Source organism: Cylas formicarius, unplaced genomic scaffold (assembly GCF_029955315.1).
Source record: "Cylas formicarius isolate icCylForm1 unplaced genomic scaffold, icCylForm1.1 PGA_scaffold_7__23_contigs__length_41026272, whole genome shotgun sequence".
Taxonomy (NCBI): Eukaryota; Metazoa; Arthropoda; class Insecta; order Coleoptera; family Brentidae; genus Cylas; species Cylas formicarius.
The window spans coordinates 27,008,399-27,028,647 of record NW_026844352.1 but is presented as its reverse complement, the minus strand read 5'-3'; the positions used below and the strand labels follow the sequence as shown (position 1 = coordinate 27,028,647).

Genomic DNA, 20,249 nt, shown 5'->3' with positions numbered 1-20,249 from the left:
TTCCGCTATTCAAAGGATTATTGGGGAATTTATATAAAAATATCGCTAAATTATTCACATATGTAAGCTATTCTCAGTTTCCAGTCATCTTGGTCACCTTTAATGATGTTATATTTTAAGTTTTGAATTCTGGATTATTTTCTATGGAAGGGTCGTTTACCCATACCAATTCCGTTATCTATGGCTCCCTCTGTTTCCGGATGTCTGACCTTGACAGCGTAAATATCACGTGATTTCTGAGTGTCTGTCTGACAGTCCAAGTTAGAATGAGTATATTATATTCATTACTTTTTATTGAACATCATTAATTCGCTTTATTGGTTACTCGGCTGCTGGTAGTTGGATACACGGAGTTAATTAAGTAAAAAAATCATCGATTGTGTGTGTATTTGGAATTGTCTGATCCATGCGTGTGTTAATTTAAATAATAAACTTCAGTTTATTTCGATTCGCAAGGTAGGTTCTTTTCGGTATAGAGCGAGATTTAAATAATTTAATACAATAAAATTTTTATTTACAACTGTATAAAATACCTTAAATGGCGATTATTTTGTATGTTTTTCAAACGTTTAAAGTCCGCACTGGGTACAATGCCGTTGTTGTAAATTACGATATGTATATAATAGCTTTGTTCCAAGCGCAGTCAGAAACCGGGTTGAAACTGTAAACTTGTCACTCAAATTATTTTTGTCAGTTAAGAAACATTCATCGTATCAAAAAATTAGTTGAGTGACAAGAATTTACAATTCCAAACCGGTTTCTCACTGTGCTTGGAACAAAGCTATTATATCCCTTATATTAAAATAATATCCCTTACATTCAATTAATCAAAAATTTAATGTAAAATGTGTAAAATATTTGTCGGATATGTTTCTTGAGCAATATCTTATATATAATCTTATTTATTCCAAACTATATCGTGTGTATATCGTCCTTCGCCGTTCGCCATAAATAGTTGAAACTTTTTTTTAGACTTCATTTATTTTAATATTAAAATAACATTTCAGTAGTTATGAAGTGTTTATGTATAAAAATGTCAGAGAGGGTCATATCATGGTCCTAAAATAATAATTTCAAACAAGATCGTTGGAGCCTACTTTGAAAAAATAACGCCTCAAAAGTGCAAAATATGGCGCTTTAAGTAACTTAACTGAAATTTAAATTTGATGACGTAAATGCGGAAGATGAAACTCAAAAAGTTTGAATCAGAATGTTTGTAAAAAAATAAAACTATATAATAAACTATAAAATAAACAGAATTTTTTTTATAACCAAAAAATTACTTCAATTTTCTCATATCTCGGTTATGTAAAAATTGGGAAAATATCTGAAATATCCGGACTCTAACCTACAATTTTGGCAATAAACTTTGTAAAAGATCTGTGAAACACCGAGCGCTGTGCGAGTCGAACACAATAATAAGGTATTAAAAGTTAGCTTATAATAATGTAAAATATATGATAATATAATATATTCGATACCTTATTTAATGAAAACGTATATTGAACTGAGAAGTCCAAGGTATTTTTATATGTTATTATATTACATAAAATATAAAAAACATTGCTTTTAGATTAGGTTTAAAAATGATTACTTTTATCGAAATTGTACTTTGGCACCTACTTATTACAAAAACCTTAATAATTTGAACGTTTTAATGATGTCGTTCATCAGCTAGATATAAAAACGACTCATTTGTTCTATAATCAGTTAGCAAATAGGATAGGACATTCGTTATATTATAACTTTGTAAGATATTTACCGACGATATTATCTACTTGTTTTGTTTATAGTTTTCCTAATCTTTGGAAATGGCTTTCGCAAAGACATGTCTTTTTCTTAAAAATAAGCTACAAAATTTGAATCGAGAACATATGAAGAGGTCTCCAAAAATTCTGTTGGTAAGTTTAAATGCGCCTTATTCCTAAACTATAAAATAGCTGCCGAAAAATCTTTATTGAAGGTTTTCTGAAATATTAAAGAATATGCCAGTACCTAAAAAGTCAGATTAAATCAGATTAAACATGATTCAAAATTGCAAATATTCATTTAAAACACCTTACACCTTAAAACCCGCCATTTGCCAAATATAAAAAAATCTTTAATGTTTCTCACTTGGTAACTTCTCATGCATGCAATAAAAACGGACTACAGTAGGGACCTGTCACACAAACCATACAATTCTAGAAGGTAATGTTTCTGTAACTACAAATACTAATAAATTTGATACTACAATGAAAATTACTGTGAAGTTGTTATAAAAAAAGTTACATATATGCTGATAACTGTAGTAGCTTGTGTTACTGGCCTAGTTATCTTAAATAAAACAACCATTTTTTGAAGAGCTATTATTTTAGTCTCTAATGTCTATTTTTGCAATACCATGCCCGTAGTGATGGAAATGATTAAAACATATATTTTGAAAAAAGAAAAATTGTAGTAACTCTCTTTTGAGTACCGTCTTTATTCTGGTGGCATTTTTGAATTTTGACGGCAACAAATTAAAAAATTGCATCTGCAACGTAATAAAACTAGAGCTCGACCAGACCCTTGAGCAACGTAACGCATCAGCTGATAAAAATGTTATCTAAAAAAGCAGATATAATTATCTAAACTTTCATTGTAAAATGCTTTACCTAATAATTTTTTTTTGTCCAGGAAAGTAGTAAAAAATAAGAAATTATAAAATAGACATTACGATTATTTAATTGATAAAATATAATTTAAAGGAAAACAAAAAATAAAGTAGAGCCAATACTTTTTATTGTATAATTTGCTGAAGGTAGGTCGCGTTACACGAGAACAAAATTTATATATAGGCGTACATTTTAATGGGATTTGAATTTTTCCTATCAACCTGCCATTTTCTCTTAAAATTAAAACCAGTACAACAGCTCTCAATATTGATAATATATACTCTGGCTGGTATCCATCTAAATTGAGACGACAGTCTGTACATATTGTGTAGATAAAGAAGACATTTTTTGTCGCACACGATCGAAATGTCGTCAATCACCTGCGTCATAGAACATCTTGTTAATGTTGGGTGAATGCGTACTAGGTATATAGTGTGTCGACGATAAAAAATCACACATATAGAACTCGGTTAAATTTCAATTTTAAGGCAGAAAAACAAACTTCTTCCACTCGACCTTGCAAATTATATTGTAGCAGCCAACTCGGTTTTAAATGAAATAGAAGTAGTAAATGCAACTAAACGAAATAATTGCTTAATGGTTTTTAGGGTTTTATGATTATTCCAGTTAGAAATATATCTTGCCTAGAAGTATCGAAAAATATGTCATTGTTGTCAAATGAAAAGAAAAACACTAAAGTCACCGATTTTAAATTAGAAAACGTTGACGACAAGCCTCTGGTAGTTTTGCTTTCATGGCTGATGGCGAAAAAGAAACATACCTACAAATATGCCGAGATATATATCGAAAAAGGTTTTGACGTTTTAAACGTCAGCGTTAATCCTTGGCAGTTTTTGTGGCCCGTAAAAGGAACCCAGGTTGTTGCATCCGATATTTTAAAGTTCCTGGATAAGAACCAAACTCTTAACCCAATAATTTTGCACGGTTTTTCGGTCGGCGGATACCTATGGGGCGAGGTAATGGTAAAAATGGCCCACAAACAGCACCAGTATAAACACATTCTTGACCGAATAGCGGGCCAAATTTGGGACAGTGCTGCTGATGTTACTGAAATACACAAAGGAGTACCACCAGCAGTTTTTCCCAGGAATAAATTGATGGCCAACGCTTTGGGTCAATATATATTGTAAGTTTTTCCTTCGCCTATTAGTCATTAGTGTACAACCAAATTTTCCAATATTTTCAACTTTAGGTGAAAATGGGCCATCCGAATTTTCTCGCCAAGGTTCACGGATAAGTAGAAAAAATAGTTAAAAGAAATATATGATTTTTTTTATAACTTACCCCAAATTTTATACTTATTCTGTAGATCAAAAATAAGACTTTTTACGTTAAATTTAATTCTGATTTTATTTTTGAGGAGAATTTATTTTAAAGTTCATTGTACATAGTGCCTAGGTATATATAAAAAATCGTATCACAACTTTTCTATACATTCTTTGATCATATAGGGGTCAAACGGTCTGTGAGAATTGATGAAGTTTCATTGTAGTAAGCTCAAAGACATTTAAAATATTATAGTTTTTTTTCTAATAAGATTGTCTTCCTAGACAGAAAAACTAAAAATTTCATTCAACGTCTAATGTTCCATCAGAAGTGTGTAGATACTGTAGACATCAAAGATTCTCCAGTGTATGTTATGAATGCTACCATGGTCAAATTTATATTTTGAATATTTATTAAATTTTTCTTTTTGTATAGATATCATATGCAAACATTTGACAAGGTTGCAACGAGGCATTATATAAGATCAAGTCAAATGTTCCATACGAACTTGGTAAAAGCTCCGGCATTATTTTTGCTTAGTGAAACAGATCCTATTGGAACTGAAATTTCCAACAAGAGAGTAAAGGAAAACTGGGAAAGCATGGGGATAAAGGTACCTCAAAAAATGTTGTTTTAATTTTTAGATTGATCACAGTTGTGAAGGATATTGTTTATAATTCTGTGAATGCAATGTATGAAATTCTATATATTTTAGGTTTACTGGAAATTGTTTGAAAAATCTCCCCATGTTGGACACTTCAAGAAGTATCCTGAAGAATACAGAGCTCAAATTCACGGTTTCTTGAATAAAATTAACTTACAACAGTCTGTCCCTAAAATGGAACATTCGGAATCTCAAAGGATTAAGGTCAAACAGTGATCCTTGATCCAGGGACTTTGAACCAATGCAATTTTTTTCTTAATTGTTATCCCATAAAACCTGTAAATAAGTAATGTGTATTTGTTTAAAGTAATCTATTTCATTATATATTTTCAAATTAAGATGTACATAAATTAAATTTAAATAATTATTCATGTATTTGCACATTTATTATGGTAAAATTGTAAATTGTTTTTTATAATCTGGATCATAAATTTTGTTTATTTTATTAATGTATTTTCTCTTACCACTAGAAAACTTTTAAAATTGTTTCAACAAATTAATAGTAGTAATCAAGTAGCAATATCCGGCTTAATACCTTTAAATATTTTCCTTTTAATTATTTTAGGAGATATCAATTGCCAGGACCACAACAAAGAATACATAATTTTTATTGGAAATTACACTTACAGATTATTCAAAATTCTTACATTTAACATAATAATTTACTACTTATAAAATACCATTGGATTGTTAGCACTAATAGTATGAATAATATTTAAAAGCACTTCAATATCATTGATACACTCAACAGTTGGTGGGCAACCTAATAATATAGCAGGTTTGTTTTCAATAACAATTTCAAACAGTTCACTTTTAGCACTAAAAGTGACAGTCCGTTCCAAAACACACTTATTTGTAAAAATTATTGCAGAGATTTTATTATTTCTTACAATGACTTTAATTTTCCATGAAGCTGATGGAAGTTTCATATTCTTAATGTCTTTTACAAGGGTCTCAAAGGCATAATTTAATCTTCCATCTTCTGGATGCTTAACCCGAGGGAAACTCAAATAATAAGTTGGTTTGTTTGATAATAGACTATGTAGTATAAAATTTTGGTGATCTTTTGAATCACCCTTCATTTCTTTATGAGATGTATCCATTATACTGCTTTTTAGTTTGTTTTTACCAGTTGGATTTGCCAAAGCAATTTTTTTTTTGTTCAAGTTTCTACTAAATTGTGATACTACAGCATTATGCTTTTTCCTTTTTGTTATGGCCAATTGAGTTTCAAATTGTCCCGCTAATTCTTTCAAAGATAGGCCTAAAAATGTGGTTTCAAATGAAATAGTGGATTTAAACTAATTAGTACAAAGCATATTACCTGTAAAATTTATTTTTGGCAAAGGAATTCTCAGTACTATATTATTAATTGTGTTTTCTTCTAATTCAATACCACAAGCTTTATATAAACCACCTTGCTTTGTAAGATTTATTAATTGATTGTTGGGTCCAAAAATTGTGAAGCTTATGGGTTGTGAAGAGGACTGGGGACAGTTTAAAAACTTCAGAAATTCCTCCTTGGTCAATTTGGTGACATCCTCCTGAAACAAGCCAAATTCGAAACATAACCCAAATTTATAAGTACGCAACTACACGTACACTTCTCTAAAGATACAAAATATATCATGTATTTACCATATCAAGCCAAACTAGTCGTCCATAACAAACAGAATTGCATATGAATATTTATAAAAAAATGTTATGGTATTATATTCCTAAATGGCCTCGCGCCCTTCTTATAAAACAGAGAATAAGCCTCCAAACTCCAAAGATCTTTTTCTAAATTCTTCTTCGCGCGTTGCACAAACAGTTTGGCCAGAATGATTGTTCGCAGATAACAGACATACGCGATGAATTTTCCTATGCAAAAATTGTTGAGAAGGTTCATTCAACATGCGTACGAAATTTAAGATCTAACCCAACTAACTACTTTCGATGGAACCATTGCACATGGCGGACGTTGCTCTTGCCCGGTGCCAAAAAATTTATAGAAATCGGTCGAAATTAGTGTCGTTTAAAGAAAATATTGTTACTTATATTCATTCGTTATCGGAAGTGATAGAGATGTAGTGCGTATAAGTTTGGGAAATAGTGTTCGTCTTACGTGGATGTACACGGATTTGTGATGTGTAATTCCGCGGGGTGTATGTAAATACGGTTTCCGAATGTCCTATTTCACGCTGGTAACCAGGCCGGATGGGATCGAATAACCCATACAAGTTAATTGCTGGAGCCGTTTGAAGAATCGGTCGTCAATTTATGACAATTTATTTAGAAGTTTCCGTTTTTGTATAAGTAAAAAACAAAAACCTGGAGGATGATGGATTGGTCCAGACCCTTCTCTTAAGAAGGCATTCTTTAGGATAACTGAATAATGTGAAAAATTGTGTAAGCTGGCCGAATGACCTTATGCAGTGGTGGCCATTAGAAGTAAAGAAGAAAGAAAGAACCCAACTAACTAAAAAGTAACCAATGACCATTCAATAATAATCATGGCCGTCGGCAGATCGTCAATAATTTTGGATACGGGATTTTTATTGCAGCAAAATATGTCCAGATCTTATTAAATTTTTAGGCAAAAAGGAGTTAAGATAGAAAAGAACTGAATGACCACTAATAGATGCAACAATATTGGCAGCAATGAGGGACTCATATAAAATTTGGCACCTTGAAATAATGTATACAGTACAAGTAAATTGATACATTTATAATTACTATTGGGAGAGACTGCTAGGATCATTTGCCCATTGCCGACTTCCGTTGAGGATTTTCGCTTTTGGTCAGAGACCAACACGTGCAAAGAAGAAATATAATCAATATTTGCTCAGCTAACAAAAAATCAATGACCGATACCAAAAAAACCGCCATACCCCCGCTTCCGCTAATACTACGGACCATCGGGACCCCTACCGGCGTGAACGGTTAACAGCTACGCCGGCAGAACTTAAACACTTAAAAACGAACACCAAACACTGTCGAAACAGAGTCATACGAAAAAAGACCGATACCAAGGTTTTTGGGACGAATATAACGGATTCTGCTAGGAGCGAACGGAGGTTAAACTGCCGCGTGCAATGCTCTTCTTCAATTCGTCTGTATGTTTCCCAAAATGACATAGACGCCATAATGAAAATTTCCCTTTCAGCTGAAATGTTTGTTGTAAAAGTTATCATAACAACAATTATTTCATCACCGGACGTCACTGCCATGCTACCTGCATGTCGGAAATAAATCCCTGGTGGGACTATGGTTTTAGAAAAAGTTTTATGGGCATTGCATTATTATAACCAATACAATCCTGATTTTGGTATTAATGTAATGATGTGACCCAATTATCTTAGTAAATATGGTCAATAGAAGTAAAAGAGGAGAACCATAAAGTTTATAGGTTATGAGTCGAAAAATAAACTCTTAAGCAATTAATTGCTCTTATCTATTATTTTATGAAAATTGTTTTCGACTTTATTATCAATATTATTCCGAACTGACCTAGCTTGACCTAATCCGAATATTACCATGGGTGCTTATTTTCGTTATTTAAAATATTTTTATACAGATTTGAAGACGATTAACAACTCGAGAAAATCTCGGTTTTAATTCGATTTTGCCATGGGTTCGTACAGTACTTTAATTGTTACAACCTTTTTTCTTGTGCAACTGCATTACACATTTAGTCAAGTTCTCTATTTTCAACCGGAACAAATACATATCTCATACGGACGAACTACAAAACAGATTGTAGTAACATGGTCTACTTTTAATAATACGGAGTCAATTGTCGAATATGGCATTGATGGTCTTGTTTTAAAAGTAAATGGTTCTTCCAAAATATTTGTAGATGGTGGATATTCAAAACATACACAGTACATACACAGAGTATTGCTGGATAATTTATCTAGTAATAGCAAATATTGTAAGTTTTGTGTCATTTTTAATGGTTCAATTTAGTTTTCAAGTTTTATAGTATATCATTGTGGAAGTGAGAAAGGTTGGTCAAACACTTTTTGGTTTAAAACACCACCCGAAGATGATCAATGGTCTCCAAATTTGGTAATTTATGGGGATATGGGTAATGAAAACGCCCAATCTTTGGCAAGATTACAGGAAGAGACCCAGAGGGGACTGTATGATGCTGTTTTGCATATTGGAGATTTTGCATATGATATGGATAGTGTAAGTAAAACTGTCTTCAAATTAAATAAATAATTGATGATTGATTTGCTTTCATCATTTAATAAAATTGTATTATTGTAATATTGTTGGAAGGAGAATCATTTTGAAATTTTTTAATTACGTTACTAAAAAAAACCTTTTCAGAATAATGCTGAAGTTGGAGATGAATTTATGAGGCAAATAGAGAGCATAGCGGGATATTTGCCTTATATGACATGTCCGGGAAATCATGAAGAAGCTTAGTATGTATTTAACTTAATATCTACCAGATCGCTCATTTGTGTCTTTTTAGCAATTTTAGTAATTATCGTGAAAGGTTTACTATGCATGAATCACCAGCATCTCTTATGTTTAGTATAGATATAGGCCCTGCACATATTATTTCTATATCAACCGAAGTATATTATTTCTTAAATTACGGAATAAAGCCTCTAGTTTTTCAGTATGAATGGCTTGAAGAAGATTTAATTCGAGCAAATTTACCAGAAAATCGGTACAAGCATAAGAATTTGCATTGGACATGTTGATATTAAAAATTCTAGGAAAAAGCATCCATGGATCATTGTGGTAGGCCATCGTCCAATGTATTGCAGCAATTCAAACACTGATGATTGTACTAATCATGCCACATTTACTAGAATTGGATTACCATTTCTCCGTTGGTTTGGTTTAGAAAAATTGTTTTACAATTATGGTGTCGACTTAGAAATTTGGGCACATGAACATTCTTATGAAAGATTATGGCCTATCTACAATTATACTGTAAGTTATAATAACGTTAGCATTATAGTAATACTATTAATTTATATGTAAAACTATAGGTCTATAATGGCAGTTTTGAACAACCTTATGTTAATCCAAAGGCTCCTATTCATTTTACAACAGGTTCTGCAGGTTGCAAAGAGGGAAGAGAAAACTTTAATGACACAAGACCCATTTGGTCTGCTTTTATAAGCAGAGATTATGGTTATACAAGACTTAAAATTTACAACTCTACACATTTATATTGGGAACAGGTAAGTCAAATTTGCGGCTATTTATGCCAAACAGTTTACCTTATTTTTATTTTAGGTTTCCGACGACAAACTTGGAGAAATTATAGACCACGTTTGGGTTGTAAAATACAAACACGAACCTTATTCAAATTTATAATTTTTAAGGTTAGGGAATAATGACCACATATCTCTGCTAGAAACATTATACATTTTAAGTTCAAGCTTTGGAGATTTACTGCTATTGATTGTAAAAGATTCATGTATGGTAGAAAGTTAAGGGTAAACTTTTACCTATTACATTATAATCGACTATATGTAATTGAAAATGCATTTACTTATGTAAGACTGACACATACTTATGTGTACAACAATTATTTGTACCTTTTTTGTTATTGGCACAATACACATGAAAACAAATTCTGGGTAATAGACATCAATAAAATAATAAACATTATTAACAAAATTTATTGAGCAAACTTATGCAAATCTTATGTTAGATAAGATTTGATTTTTATCTAAGAGCAGTTAGTAAACTGGTTTCTCATAACTTCCGGCTTCAATAATATGTTGTGTATTCTTCATTTCCTCAAGTTATTTTTCAGCAAAGTTAATTGGAGTTAGTGCGTTTAACATTTTCACACCTTATTTTAGACCTCCGTACATACCTTTCATTATTCTAGGTTATTCATTTCAGGTTATATGTTTTTACTTTTGCTTTCCCATTTTCCAAATAAACATGTTTGTTGACAACACAGGTTTTGTTGAAGGACTTTCTTCTCCTTTGGCAATTGCCTTTGCATAGCTTCATCTTCTTGTTAAATGTAAAAATCAAAATTTCATTGCCTCCATTAGGGCCTATAATAAAATCGCAACCTACTTTGTTTTTAACATCTTCCATGCAGCAGTATAGAAATTCAGAATGTGGTGTAAAATATTGACTAATATCAAACCTCTTGATTTTAAGAGTACTAGCAATAATCCCTGTAATGTAAATATCATCTATCCAAAAATATTTAATTGTATATGTGAGAGAGATAATTTTACTAACAGTTTGGGGATTTGTTATATAAAACCACCCAGAAACAAATTTGGGATAGTAATCCATTATATATTCTTGTCTACTTACATACCACTTGTTACCAACTTCTCTTATTGGTTGATAATGATTTAAAACATAACCAGCAATGAACTCCGATTTAGAAACTTCTTTTACAGAATTTAACAACTCTTTCAACCTCTCAATATTGAAAACTATATCATCGTCCATTTTAATCACATATTGTGCATTGGAACAAAACTCATTCACCCATTTTAGCCCCATTACATGCTTGTATGTTAAATTTCTATATGCTTCCAAAAAATTGCCTTGCACTGTATCTTTAAATTTATTGTATTCTTTTGTAACAGAAGTCTGCAATATGTAATTGTTATCTGGAGCTTTTCCAAGCAGAAATATTTTTCTAATATTGAGTCTTACAAAGTCGTCTCCATTTAATGCTTCTCTTATCCAATTACGAGTGTCTATATTGCCACAGTAAGATGTGATGACAATGACAACAACCACATCCCCTGCACATACTGCTTCGTTGTTCAATATGTAGGAAAAATCTAAGTTAAATAATCTAGAAGTATTTAACAGGGAAGGGGCGCTGGCTTTCAGCCCTATTGTATCTTTAAGTATTGTAGTGGTAATGTAAAAGACACACATAAAAAAAAACAGGGCTCCAATTGTTCCAGAATACACATTTCTTAACATCTTTTACAATCATAACTCAGATTCGTAAAATGGAAAAATATTTGGATTATAACGGCAGTTGTTCAATTCAATTCAATTATGCGTTTCACAAAAAATGTTGGGCTCGACTGCTAGGATCGACCGCAGTTGTTTATTTCAACATACATATTCTACCTCATTTTCTATCAGAGCGGTCGGAAGAATTTTCTATGAGTATGGAATAGCGAAAATCGTAACTTAACACAAAAGGACTTCTATTATCCATGATCCTCACTTCAGATCAAACGAGTACCAACCAACTACTTTTATAATCTATGATAAGTACTATGACGACTAAGCTTAGCAATGGTGCCTAGTCGCAAGAGCAGGAACAGGAAAAACAAGGACGTAACTGCAAATTTTTAACGAAAGTGCACTTATATTTTCTTAAGAAGCTTATTTATCTGGTTGACAAGACCTATATTTTCCAAGACAATATTCTAAAATATGTTAATTGTTTTATCCTTCTGAAAAAAAAAATCGTTTTGCAGTTACGCCGATGTTTTTGGGAACAGCTACAAAGAGCGGCAAATATAGGATCGGGGGCACCAGCCGAGACAGATGCATAAAGCAAAAGATATACCAAAAGGATTCGTTCAGGCTTAGTTTACCTGATTCGCGTTGATGCGCAAATGAACATGCGAATACTCGAGCATACAGGTATCTGTTGGCTAGATAACCCGCATGTGAGTCATTGTTATTTAATAAATGAGTTACCTGAATCTCAACAAACATCGCACAATTATTCAAAAAGTTTAAACCACACCCTTCACAAATGTTTGACTTCGACCTATTTCAGGTTATTAGCATCATTACTTTTGTGAAAAATTATAGCACCTTTCAATAAATCAGGCTAAAAGAGTTTACAATTATAGGAAAAAAAAACGTTCAAATTAAAAAAAAAAGTGTAATAATAAAATGGATTAATATCTACAAAACTATTTAAGTTGACCAATACAATACAAACTTAACATTTTTAACAAGTTGCCTTCAGCTGAAGAACCATATAATAAAGTTTCGTCATGGGCTTAACCTTTACTCTAAAGCCCTTCAAATTAATGTTATAAAGAGCCGTTTTCTTCGTTGGGGCTGCAATTTTTTATTTTATCTATGAACTGCAGAATTTGACTGACTTTAGCTTCCGTCGATTGCTGATTCATCAACAGTTTTTCCTGTTCAGACTGCTGATTTCTTAGCGAGATTGTAAGTTGAGAGTGACGGTTTTGCAGTTGGGTCAACTCTGCTGACAAGTGTTGCCGTTTCTCTTCTAATTCCTTTTTGAGATTAAGTTTTTCTGAAATTTTTTTTTATAATAAACGTGTTTGGTAAGAAGACAATCTAACCGGTATACTCTGTTGAAGGTACATAGGATACGCTCATCCCTGAAGGCACATTTAAAGCTCCGATAGTTCGTTTTTCTTTCAAAATACATTTGGGGCATTGTCTAGGCGTTTGAGTGAGAGGTCGGTTGTGACAACTTACGTGAAAACCATTTGAGCATCTTTCACATATTGTCAAAGCACCTGAAATTGAAGTGGTGTTTTTTTATCAGAAAAAAATGCAGACAGAGAGTTACTCATGAAAGTTCTCTAGGAATAACTCTTTAATTTTATCTATGTTCGAATTTTGTAAAACCATGCACACGGCAAGGCAACTAATTTTTTATGTTTCCCTAGGACACAAAAAGTAATTAATCATATACTGATTTTCGCAGAACTAAAACATTCTAATATCAAGTTCCATTCGGATAGTCAATGCACTGAGTACATTACTGTTTCTGTTTTCATATTTTATCCCCTATTAATGTTAATAAATAGTAACAACAATAGAAACAGTATTTGGTATAGTAATTATACTTCAGATTGCTTTAATTTAAAGGAATGTCATTACCTAATAATTCGCCCAACTTACAATTTTAATATAAGCTGATATTCTGAACTATTTATTATTAAATTTATTATATTCGTTTTGTAACTAGCCTCAAATATTAATAAGTTTGAGTAAAGTTCCTTAATAAGGTCCCACAAAATTTGATAAATAGAATAACTTACCAGGTTGTTTGCAAATAATGCACGATTTGGAATCTGGGGAATTGCTACAGGGACTAACTCTCTCGATAATTAACCCGCTAGGTAAGTTTGGAATTGGAAACGAATTTACAGATTTAAGGTCGACATTACTGCCGAATGGTACGGGAGAAGATATGCAACCTCCATTCACACAAAATTTATCGGTACCCTTTTGATCATCATTTGTAGAGGGCAATTTTGAACCAACAGTTGGAGACACTCGCTCTTGCCTTTTTCTGGTCGCCTGTCGGGTGTTTGGGGGTGAAATTGGTTGCGTTAGGAAGGCACTACGTTTACGTTTCTGTAAAACGAAATAGTGGCTTCAGTCATTATTTAGCCACCATCAACTTTCTATCACAGCTGAAACTAAATTGATAACCTACTGTGGTTGGTCCGAAAAAATCCCAACCCTTGTTCCCATACAAAAAGTGTGGATTTGCTGTACTTCGCCTCTTCCTTTCGGCACGTTTATTTTGCATTTCCCGGAAAACCTCATGGGTGGCCAGTGAGAAATAATTAAGAAATTTGGCCTGGCTAATGTCATGGGGTCGAACGGGATTGAGTTGATGCTCAGGCGACGAATGTATAGATTGCTTGCCTTCGGACTCATCAGAAATAGAATTTGCTGATGAGGATCGTGTAACTGTTCTTTAAAAAAAAATCGTTTAATACAAAATTTTTTGACCAGGCATCTTACTTACATGTGTTGCTTTCTAGCTCTGCTCAGTGCACTTGATAGATTGAACCTTCTCTCTTCTAAAGCAGTTTTTGCAATGCTATTTTTTAATGACTTTTGATGAGCATTGTATTCTTCCCTCAATCTCTTTAATAAGCTTTTCTATAGTTAAAAGAACATTTTAACGTCAATTCATATACACAAAATAAGTTTATTCTAATGTTCAATAAAAATTCTAACATTACGCGAGAAAGGGGACGCCTCAGTGCAGAAGTTCACTGTGTGCAGGTTTATTAAAAATATCTATCGTACATAAGTGAATCCTTGATTCCTTTAAACAGAGAGCGTCAAGTTCTGAGTAGAATCAGCAAATTAACTTCAGACTTTTCTGGTAACTCAAAACTAAAATACGTACATAATTAAACATTCCTTTGCTTTTTGTTTAAAAATAAAATATACATAATTATTATTCAAGCGCTTTTACACTGAACTTTTAGGTTAGAATTAAGCATTACAGGGGCATTTTCTTTTAAATAAATGAAGTTTTACAAATTAAATTATAAAAAAAATCTAACAATTTTCGCAAACATGAGTTTAATAATAATTGTCCCTTTACGACAAAACTAAGTCAAAAACGAAGAAACCTATACTTTTTTTTGCAAAACGCATTACCTAAAAATTATTATTTAAAAAATTAAGCGTCTAATGCGTAAGTCTAATGTAATGTCTTAAAAATAAATCCTGAACAAAGCCAAAAATACAGTAACGCAAATATCATCAGCTACATGATGCCATACACATTGTCTTTCTGCCCGACAATGTCCATACTTTAATAACTTTGCGTAAATTATAATTTTTGACAGATAACTCAAATTAAAAGTGCGCTACATGCAAATGGTTTGTTAAAATATATTCATTCAAACGCAATAAAGAAACTTCCCCAGCATTAGTTTACTAAATACCCAAAAAGGGCACTTTACGTTAGACTCACCTGTTCAAATCCGAAGCAGACAATTTGTTCTTCAACACGTTTAATTTCCAATAGCAACTCGTCATTCTAAAAGATTTATAGGAAATAATAGCCATTGCGCATGGAGAAACAAGTCGCATTACTTACATATGGGTCGTCCTTAATCTTTTTCACTTGTATCTAAAAAAATATTAAAAGTCATTTACAAAGTTTACAAAGGGCAGCGAAGTTCTATAATATTGTTTAATGTTTTGTCCTTATTCGATACATACACAGCCACGCGCTGTCGTGAGTTGATCGGAAAGTAGACGTGAGGAAAAAAAATAAGTCGAAAACTTACCTGATGATTTTGAATAGCATTTTGTAACTGATTTTGATTTGATTCGATGTCACTTTTTAACTCTTTGGTAATTTCCAGTCCGTTCATTACTATTTTGAAAACGTTCTCCGAATTATATAAACAAAAATAATAGTTACAAACTTAATATTTTCGTAATCACTTCACAAGATTTACTCGACCGGATACTTTTGACGAAACGACTACAGCCTGAAACGGCGCACGCTGCGAATAACTTTCTCACAAAATTCAATAAATTTATTCTTCGTAAAGCATTTCTTGATAGGATAAATACATGTAGGTTAATCAATCAAAATAAAAGAATGCGTTAGTCACATTATTCGTCGGAAATATTTTGATCCATTTTAATAAATATATAAAGCAAATATATAATAAACTTATTAAACCTTTGCGTTCGGCTCACTTCGGGCCGAACCGACGGTTCGATCTAACCTTGTTCAGACGGTAAAATTTTTCAAAAAAATGTAATTACAATCGAGTTTTCTACTTTAAACCAACGAAAGAGATTTTTTGACGAATGAACTTACAAGTTATTTAGATAATATTGTCGTTATTTGACGTAAATGTATGTATCTCAAAACAGAGGCAGAGTAAACACATAATGTAAGACAGAATTTACCCGTCTCTCAGTTGTATTATAATGGACATAGGTAACGCATTTAATTTTAAACTCATTTAAATTTAAATTTAACCGAGATATGGACGAAACAACGTTACAAAAATTTACCTATAATTAAATTTACCTAGTGGGTATAAAAAATATTGCAGGTTTTCGATTATTGATTTTGTTTTAAAAGTAGTTTTATGCCGTTTCTTTCTAACTTAATATCTAAGCGCTTGAATCTCTCTCTTAATAGCTCCGATAATGTGGCAGTGTGTACCAGATTTTATCTTAACCATTAGTAAATAGCCCTATTTATCCTTTCGAATTCGTTGTTACTTGACTGATATTTTGTTTTGTCACATATTATTATACTTTAGCATAAATTGACTGATATTATAAAAGAAATTTTGTCATTAATAAAAAAAAGTTTTAATATTATTCATCCATGACATCCACATTTATTGATTTTTTCTAAAATCAACAATTAATAAAATCTTTTAGAAAACCTGCAAAATATAATAAATGAAATGAATTCTATAAGAGTTGCCAACTTTTTAAAGCTCTTAGTTTAAGTTTAATACTTGAGACTTAAGTGTCCGTGGAACGTTACAAAAAAAAAGAATAGTTTCTGTCTGAAAAATGCAAAATTAAAAATATATCTTTTTGTTTAATTAACTAGTTCAGGGAAATAAAACACAATATAAAATTTATACTTTAATGCTATGAGAACACAATTACTGGAAAAACTCTCCCATAATACTCAATTTATGGAGGAAATTTTGCGCTGTGCAGCTTAACAATTCATAATTCATCTCCCAACTTGTATTCTTATGAATTTTATCTTGCATTCTGAATTTCTCCAGCATCAGCTGAGGATCAAACATTTCATTGTATGCAATTAACAAGTCCAATCTGTTTGACATATTTTTAGCTGCTCCTTCCATAACTGAGGACGTATTTTCTGAAACTTCAACACTAGTGATTAAGGTAGTTACATTTAATCCAACAGTTTGTTCTGAAGGCTCAGAATAATTCGTTGACTTTCTTGAACTTTCACTTTTCTCTTGAGCTTTACTGATCGGAATGCCTCTAAAAAGGTACTTTTTACTGTCAAGTTCTTTGAAATTGTAAAGATTGTATGATGGGATATTGTGACAACAATGCAAAGCACTAGGATCTATTGGGTGCGCTTCTGTGTTGAAAATATAACCCCCTGCATCTACAACACATTCTCCATTCGGTGTATTGATAAGAGTGCCATGCTGACCCTGATTATGGATAAAGTTGTCTGTATCAAATAACAGATAAAGGTACTTTGTTGTTTCTGAGAGAAAAAAAGACTCCATCCTGTCTTCTTTGCGATGGTCCCTTACATCTTTGATCTAAAATAAATATTTTTGAATACTAAGTTATACTTTCACCTTTTAGACTAACTGTGGCGAATCCACAAGGAGTCTTTGCACTATGTTGAATACTTCTAAGGATATCTTCTCCAGCTTGCAACAAAAATGGATCTCCAGTGGATCTATACAAGTACATGATAGACTCAATGAGTTCGGGCCTGAGAGGATAGCTTTCTTTTCCTGTACCAGCTTCCGTTTGGGTAATGTAATAGAATTCTGGGATGAAGCCATACTGGTGCCATACTTGATGGTAATTGTGAAGTGTACCCATTGCATTTGAAGTATCACCTTCAAAAAATGAAATAATAAGTCATGTAATGATTTTGTTTGGATATATACCCAATTTTCAATTCATTAGTTAAATTTAAATTCCATATATTTAGATAAAAAAAGCGTGGCATACCAATAAGACTCAGTAATCCAGGCCAAAAAGATTCTAGTGATTGAAACACTGGTAATGTTACATGCCCTTTGGTCATTGAGACCCACATGTACCAATCGTCCTTTTTTAGGTATTTGTCAAATGCTTGCCTCGCCTCAAGAAACATTGCCATCAGTTCTGGCCTTAAAAATTAGTCAAAACACTGATTATTGACTTTTCAAGTTTTAATAAGTGAATATGTATTTCTGAAGCAGAACATATATTCATTCGTTTCCTTTTTAAAATTTTTAATAGCAAAAAATTATTTTGGCTTCCTTATTAAATCAAGAAATATGATAAAAACCATACCTATCCTTTCAAAAGAAATATGAAAAACTTAAGTGGGCGATGCCTTCTTAAAAATAAAGGGTAGTTTGTTATATAAACGCAAGATGAAAAGCCAATCCTTGCGCTACAAATATAGCGGAAAAATAATGTTTTTATTTTTTTTTCTGGAACACAAAATTAGATAGAACAAAATATTAAATGTCATAAAGACACTACAAAACAATATCACACCACATATTTTAACTAAAGAATCACTTCCTTAATTTTTTCGCATTTGTGTTAAAACACCCAGTATAGAGACCTACCTTTGCAGTAATATGGACCCTTTAACCAAGTACTCAAAATAGGAATCAACGCCAGACCCAATCCCTGCATCCTGAGCAGTCCAATGTCCCGTGTCAGTATCAATATGATTTCCAAATAACCCAAGAGCTGATCGATGTTCAAAAAGAGAATACAATGCATTCATGGCTACCTATAGAGTATCAATCTATATTCTATAATTAATCAAAAAAATTTTTTGTATTTACTTCCTCATATAATGGATCACCAGTCAATCTGCTCAAAGTGCCAAATTCTACAATGAAAGTGCCTATACCAGCTGTACAAGTAACAGGTGTCTCTCCTTTGGGTACTCCCTTTCGCAAATTTACAGTACCATAAGGCATACCTGTCTTAGTATCAAAGGCAGGTAATAGTCTTTTGGCGACATCTTCTGCAAGTCTTAACAATGGCCCATTGCAAGGCCACCCGGGCTCTAATTTTACACCTGCTCTTTACGACAACATTATATTACAACAAAGTAAAAAGATCCAGTCCTCATCATCATATACCTACTTATATGACAAAAGATGTGCACTGAGAAGTCCACCAATTATTCTAATGTTTGTTTCGAACACAGAAACATTTATATTACTGTCAAAGTCTTGTTTCATTGATAATATGTCGACCACCCTTTGGAATTCAGTATAGTTTCCCATAATTGCCAATGTGTCAAGAGCATCAATTAGTGTAAGGGAATAACTACAAAATAAGAACAATGGGAATTTTAGTAGAAAATCATGGGATTGTTTACCTCCCATAGGTGTCTGTACCATCACAACTAATAGGTCTTAATTCATCATATGGAAACGCATATTTCAGGTAACTATCATAAGCATGATAAAACATTTGTTGAACTTCATTTCTAGTAAAATAAAATTATTTAATACGCCTAATATTTACCGATATTAATGGAGATTAAGAATCAAAATCCGGGTCAGTTGCTTACTTTAATTTATTTAAATCAGATTTTGTGTAAATCCTAACACAAAAACCATTTTGTAGTACAAGTGCAATTAAAAAAACTATTAACCTATTTCTTTTAAAACACGCCATTTTTGGAGCAACATACAAAATCAACTTTTTTGTAAAAACATTTATAGAAAATATAATGTAAGTAGATATTAGGTTAGGGTCAGAGATATTGTTTCTTCTTAGAAAAGAGAACTAGCTTGTCACGGTCACTTTTTATATTTTACAGGTTTGATATGTTGTATCTGCTATTACATCGTTTCCTCATTAACATAAAATTCTATAATCAGGACTATTTTTGTCACTACGTGTTTGAGGGCACGCTAATCCTCAAAAGCTTTAGGTTTATAATTTTTTTGTACCCTCTCGTGCCCTTTGCCTTTGTTTTGAGATAAAATGTTTTTTTTTATTATTATTTGTATCTTTAGAAATAAAACGCGAACCTATATTTACGAGTGTAATAATATAAAAAAAAGTAACTTTCGCAGCCTACGATCGATATAGAAAATTATGTTTTCTATTTGGATAATTTGTGGTTATAAAAATTTTTTTCTTCATTTTTATGGCACTTCATAGATATTTACGAAATTTCCAGTGCTTAAAAGAAATCTTTGTTCTGTTAATTTAACTTGTCT

The 20,249-nt window shown here is 32.0% G+C and overlaps 6 protein-coding genes across 7 annotated transcripts; 2 read left to right on the top strand and 4 right to left on the bottom strand.

Annotated features, from left to right (window-relative positions):
* The first annotated feature begins 218 nt into the window (after positions 1-218).
* LOC132704849 (transmembrane protein 53-like) lies at positions 219-5,032 on the top strand. Its single transcript, XM_060675133.1, has 5 exons — positions 219-456; positions 1,794-1,901; positions 3,245-3,783; positions 4,359-4,536; positions 4,639-5,032. Exons 2-5 carry the CDS (start codon positions 1,812-1,814, stop codon positions 4,801-4,803), a joined length of 972 nt encoding a protein of 323 aa, XP_060531116.1. The 5' UTR covers positions 219-456; positions 1,794-1,811; the 3' UTR covers positions 4,804-5,032.
* Positions 5,033-5,179: 147 nt separating this feature from the next.
* LOC132704850 (uncharacterized) lies at positions 5,180-6,495 on the bottom strand. Its single transcript, XM_060675134.1, has 3 exons — positions 6,226-6,495; positions 5,912-6,131; positions 5,180-5,851 (listed from the first exon to the last, which is right to left on the bottom strand). The coding sequence occupies exons 1-3, from the start codon at positions 6,226-6,228 to the stop codon at positions 5,253-5,255; spliced, it is 822 nt and encodes a 273-aa protein (XP_060531117.1). The 5' UTR covers positions 6,229-6,495; the 3' UTR covers positions 5,180-5,252.
* Positions 6,496-7,743: 1,248 nt separating this feature from the next.
* LOC132705372 (acid phosphatase type 7-like) lies at positions 7,744-10,196 on the top strand. The gene is made up of 7 exons (XM_060675924.1): positions 7,744-8,503; positions 8,555-8,763; positions 8,908-9,005; positions 9,056-9,256; positions 9,306-9,525; positions 9,585-9,779; positions 9,835-10,196. Exons 1-7 carry the CDS (start codon positions 8,200-8,202, stop codon positions 9,913-9,915), a joined length of 1,308 nt encoding a protein of 435 aa, XP_060531907.1. The 5' UTR covers positions 7,744-8,199; the 3' UTR covers positions 9,916-10,196.
* A 197-nt stretch (positions 10,197-10,393) lies between these two features.
* LOC132705373 (beta-1,3-galactosyltransferase 5-like) lies at positions 10,394-11,669 on the bottom strand. Its single transcript, XM_060675925.1, has one exon. The coding sequence runs from the start codon at positions 11,512-11,514 to the stop codon at positions 10,444-10,446; it is 1,071 nt and encodes a 356-aa protein (XP_060531908.1). The 5' UTR covers positions 11,515-11,669; the 3' UTR covers positions 10,394-10,443.
* A 776-nt stretch (positions 11,670-12,445) lies between these two features.
* LOC132704275 (PHD finger protein 21A-like) lies at positions 12,446-15,789 on the bottom strand. 2 transcript variants are annotated; one of them, XM_060674149.1, is made up of 8 exons: positions 15,588-15,789; positions 15,395-15,427; positions 15,269-15,334; positions 14,303-14,439; positions 13,985-14,249; positions 13,584-13,902; positions 12,876-13,055; positions 12,446-12,826 (listed from the first exon to the last, which is right to left on the bottom strand). In XM_060674149.1, the coding sequence occupies exons 1-8, from the start codon at positions 15,672-15,674 to the stop codon at positions 12,594-12,596; spliced, it is 1,320 nt and encodes a 439-aa protein (XP_060530132.1). In that variant the 5' UTR covers positions 15,675-15,789; the 3' UTR covers positions 12,446-12,593. The 2 variants fall into 2 exon arrangements, with proteins under 2 accessions (XP_060530132.1, XP_060530134.1); XM_060674151.1 differs by lacking the exons at positions 15,269-15,334; positions 15,395-15,427; positions 15,588-15,789 and adding an exon at positions 14,693-14,937.
* Positions 15,790-16,934: 1,145 nt separating this feature from the next.
* Positions 16,935-19,871, bottom strand: LOC132704270 (ER degradation-enhancing alpha-mannosidase-like protein 2). The gene is made up of 8 exons (XM_060674143.1): positions 19,592-19,871; positions 19,397-19,507; positions 19,159-19,344; positions 18,852-19,095; positions 18,627-18,796; positions 18,016-18,176; positions 17,644-17,900; positions 16,935-17,591 (listed from the first exon to the last, which is right to left on the bottom strand). The coding sequence occupies exons 1-8, from the start codon at positions 19,696-19,698 to the stop codon at positions 16,944-16,946; spliced, it is 1,884 nt and encodes a 627-aa protein (XP_060530126.1). The 5' UTR covers positions 19,699-19,871; the 3' UTR covers positions 16,935-16,943.
* Between the last annotated feature and the right edge of the window lie 378 nt (positions 19,872-20,249).

What these genes read in the sequence shown, in the direction of transcription:
- LOC132705373 (XM_060675925.1), bottom strand. Translation starts at nt 11,514, where the DNA reads ATGTTAAGAAATGTGTATTCTGGAACAATTGGAGCCCTGTTTTTTTTT.
- LOC132705372 (XM_060675924.1), top strand. Translation starts at nt 8,200, where the DNA reads ATGGGTTCGTACAGTACTTTAATTGTTACAACCTTTTTTCTTGTGCAA. An exon ending in ATCTAGTAATAGCAAATATT is followed by an intron (nt 8,504 to 8,554) that starts GTAAGTTTTGTG and finishes CAAGTTTTATAG; the next exon opens with TATATCATTGTGGAAGTGAG. An exon ending in CACATTTATATTGGGAACAG is followed by an intron (nt 9,780 to 9,834) that starts GTAAGTCAAATT and finishes TTTTTATTTTAG; the next exon opens with GTTTCCGACGACAAACTTGG.
- LOC132704850 (XM_060675134.1), bottom strand. An exon ending in GCCAAAAATAAATTTTACAG is followed by an intron (nt 5,852 to 5,911) that starts GTAATATGCTTT and finishes CCACATTTTTAG; the next exon opens with GCCTATCTTTGAAAGAATTA.
- LOC132704270 (XM_060674143.1), bottom strand. Translation starts at nt 19,698, where the DNA reads ATGGCGTGTTTTAAAAGAAATAGGTTAATAGTTTTTTTAATTGCACTT. An exon ending in GGTACAGACACCTATGGGAG is followed by an intron (nt 19,345 to 19,396) that starts GTAAACAATCCC and finishes CTTATTTTGTAG; the next exon opens with TTATTCCCTTACACTAATTG. An exon ending in GTGATCCATTATATGAGGAA is followed by an intron (nt 18,797 to 18,851) that starts GTAAATACAAAA and finishes GATACTCTATAG; the next exon opens with GTAGCCATGAATGCATTGTA.
- LOC132704275 (XM_060674149.1), bottom strand. Translation starts at nt 15,674, where the DNA reads ATGAACGGACTGGAAATTACCAAAGAGTTAAAAAGTGACATCGAATCA. An exon ending in TCTGCTTCGGATTTGAACAG is followed by an intron (nt 14,440 to 15,268) that starts GTGAGTCTAACG and finishes TTTTAACTATAG; the next exon opens with AAAAGCTTATTAAAGAGATT. An exon ending in CATTATTTGCAAACAACCTG is followed by an intron (nt 13,056 to 13,583) that starts GTAAGTTATTCT and finishes CTTCAATTTCAG; the next exon opens with GTGCTTTGACAATATGTGAA.
- LOC132704849 (XM_060675133.1), top strand. Translation starts at nt 1,812, where the DNA reads ATGGCTTTCGCAAAGACATGTCTTTTTCTTAAAAATAAGCTACAAAAT. An exon ending in GGTCTCCAAAAATTCTGTTG is followed by an intron (nt 1,902 to 3,244) that starts GTAAGTTTAAAT and finishes AATGGTTTTTAG; the next exon opens with GGTTTTATGATTATTCCAGT. An exon ending in GGGAAAGCATGGGGATAAAG is followed by an intron (nt 4,537 to 4,638) that starts GTACCTCAAAAA and finishes TATATATTTTAG; the next exon opens with GTTTACTGGAAATTGTTTGA.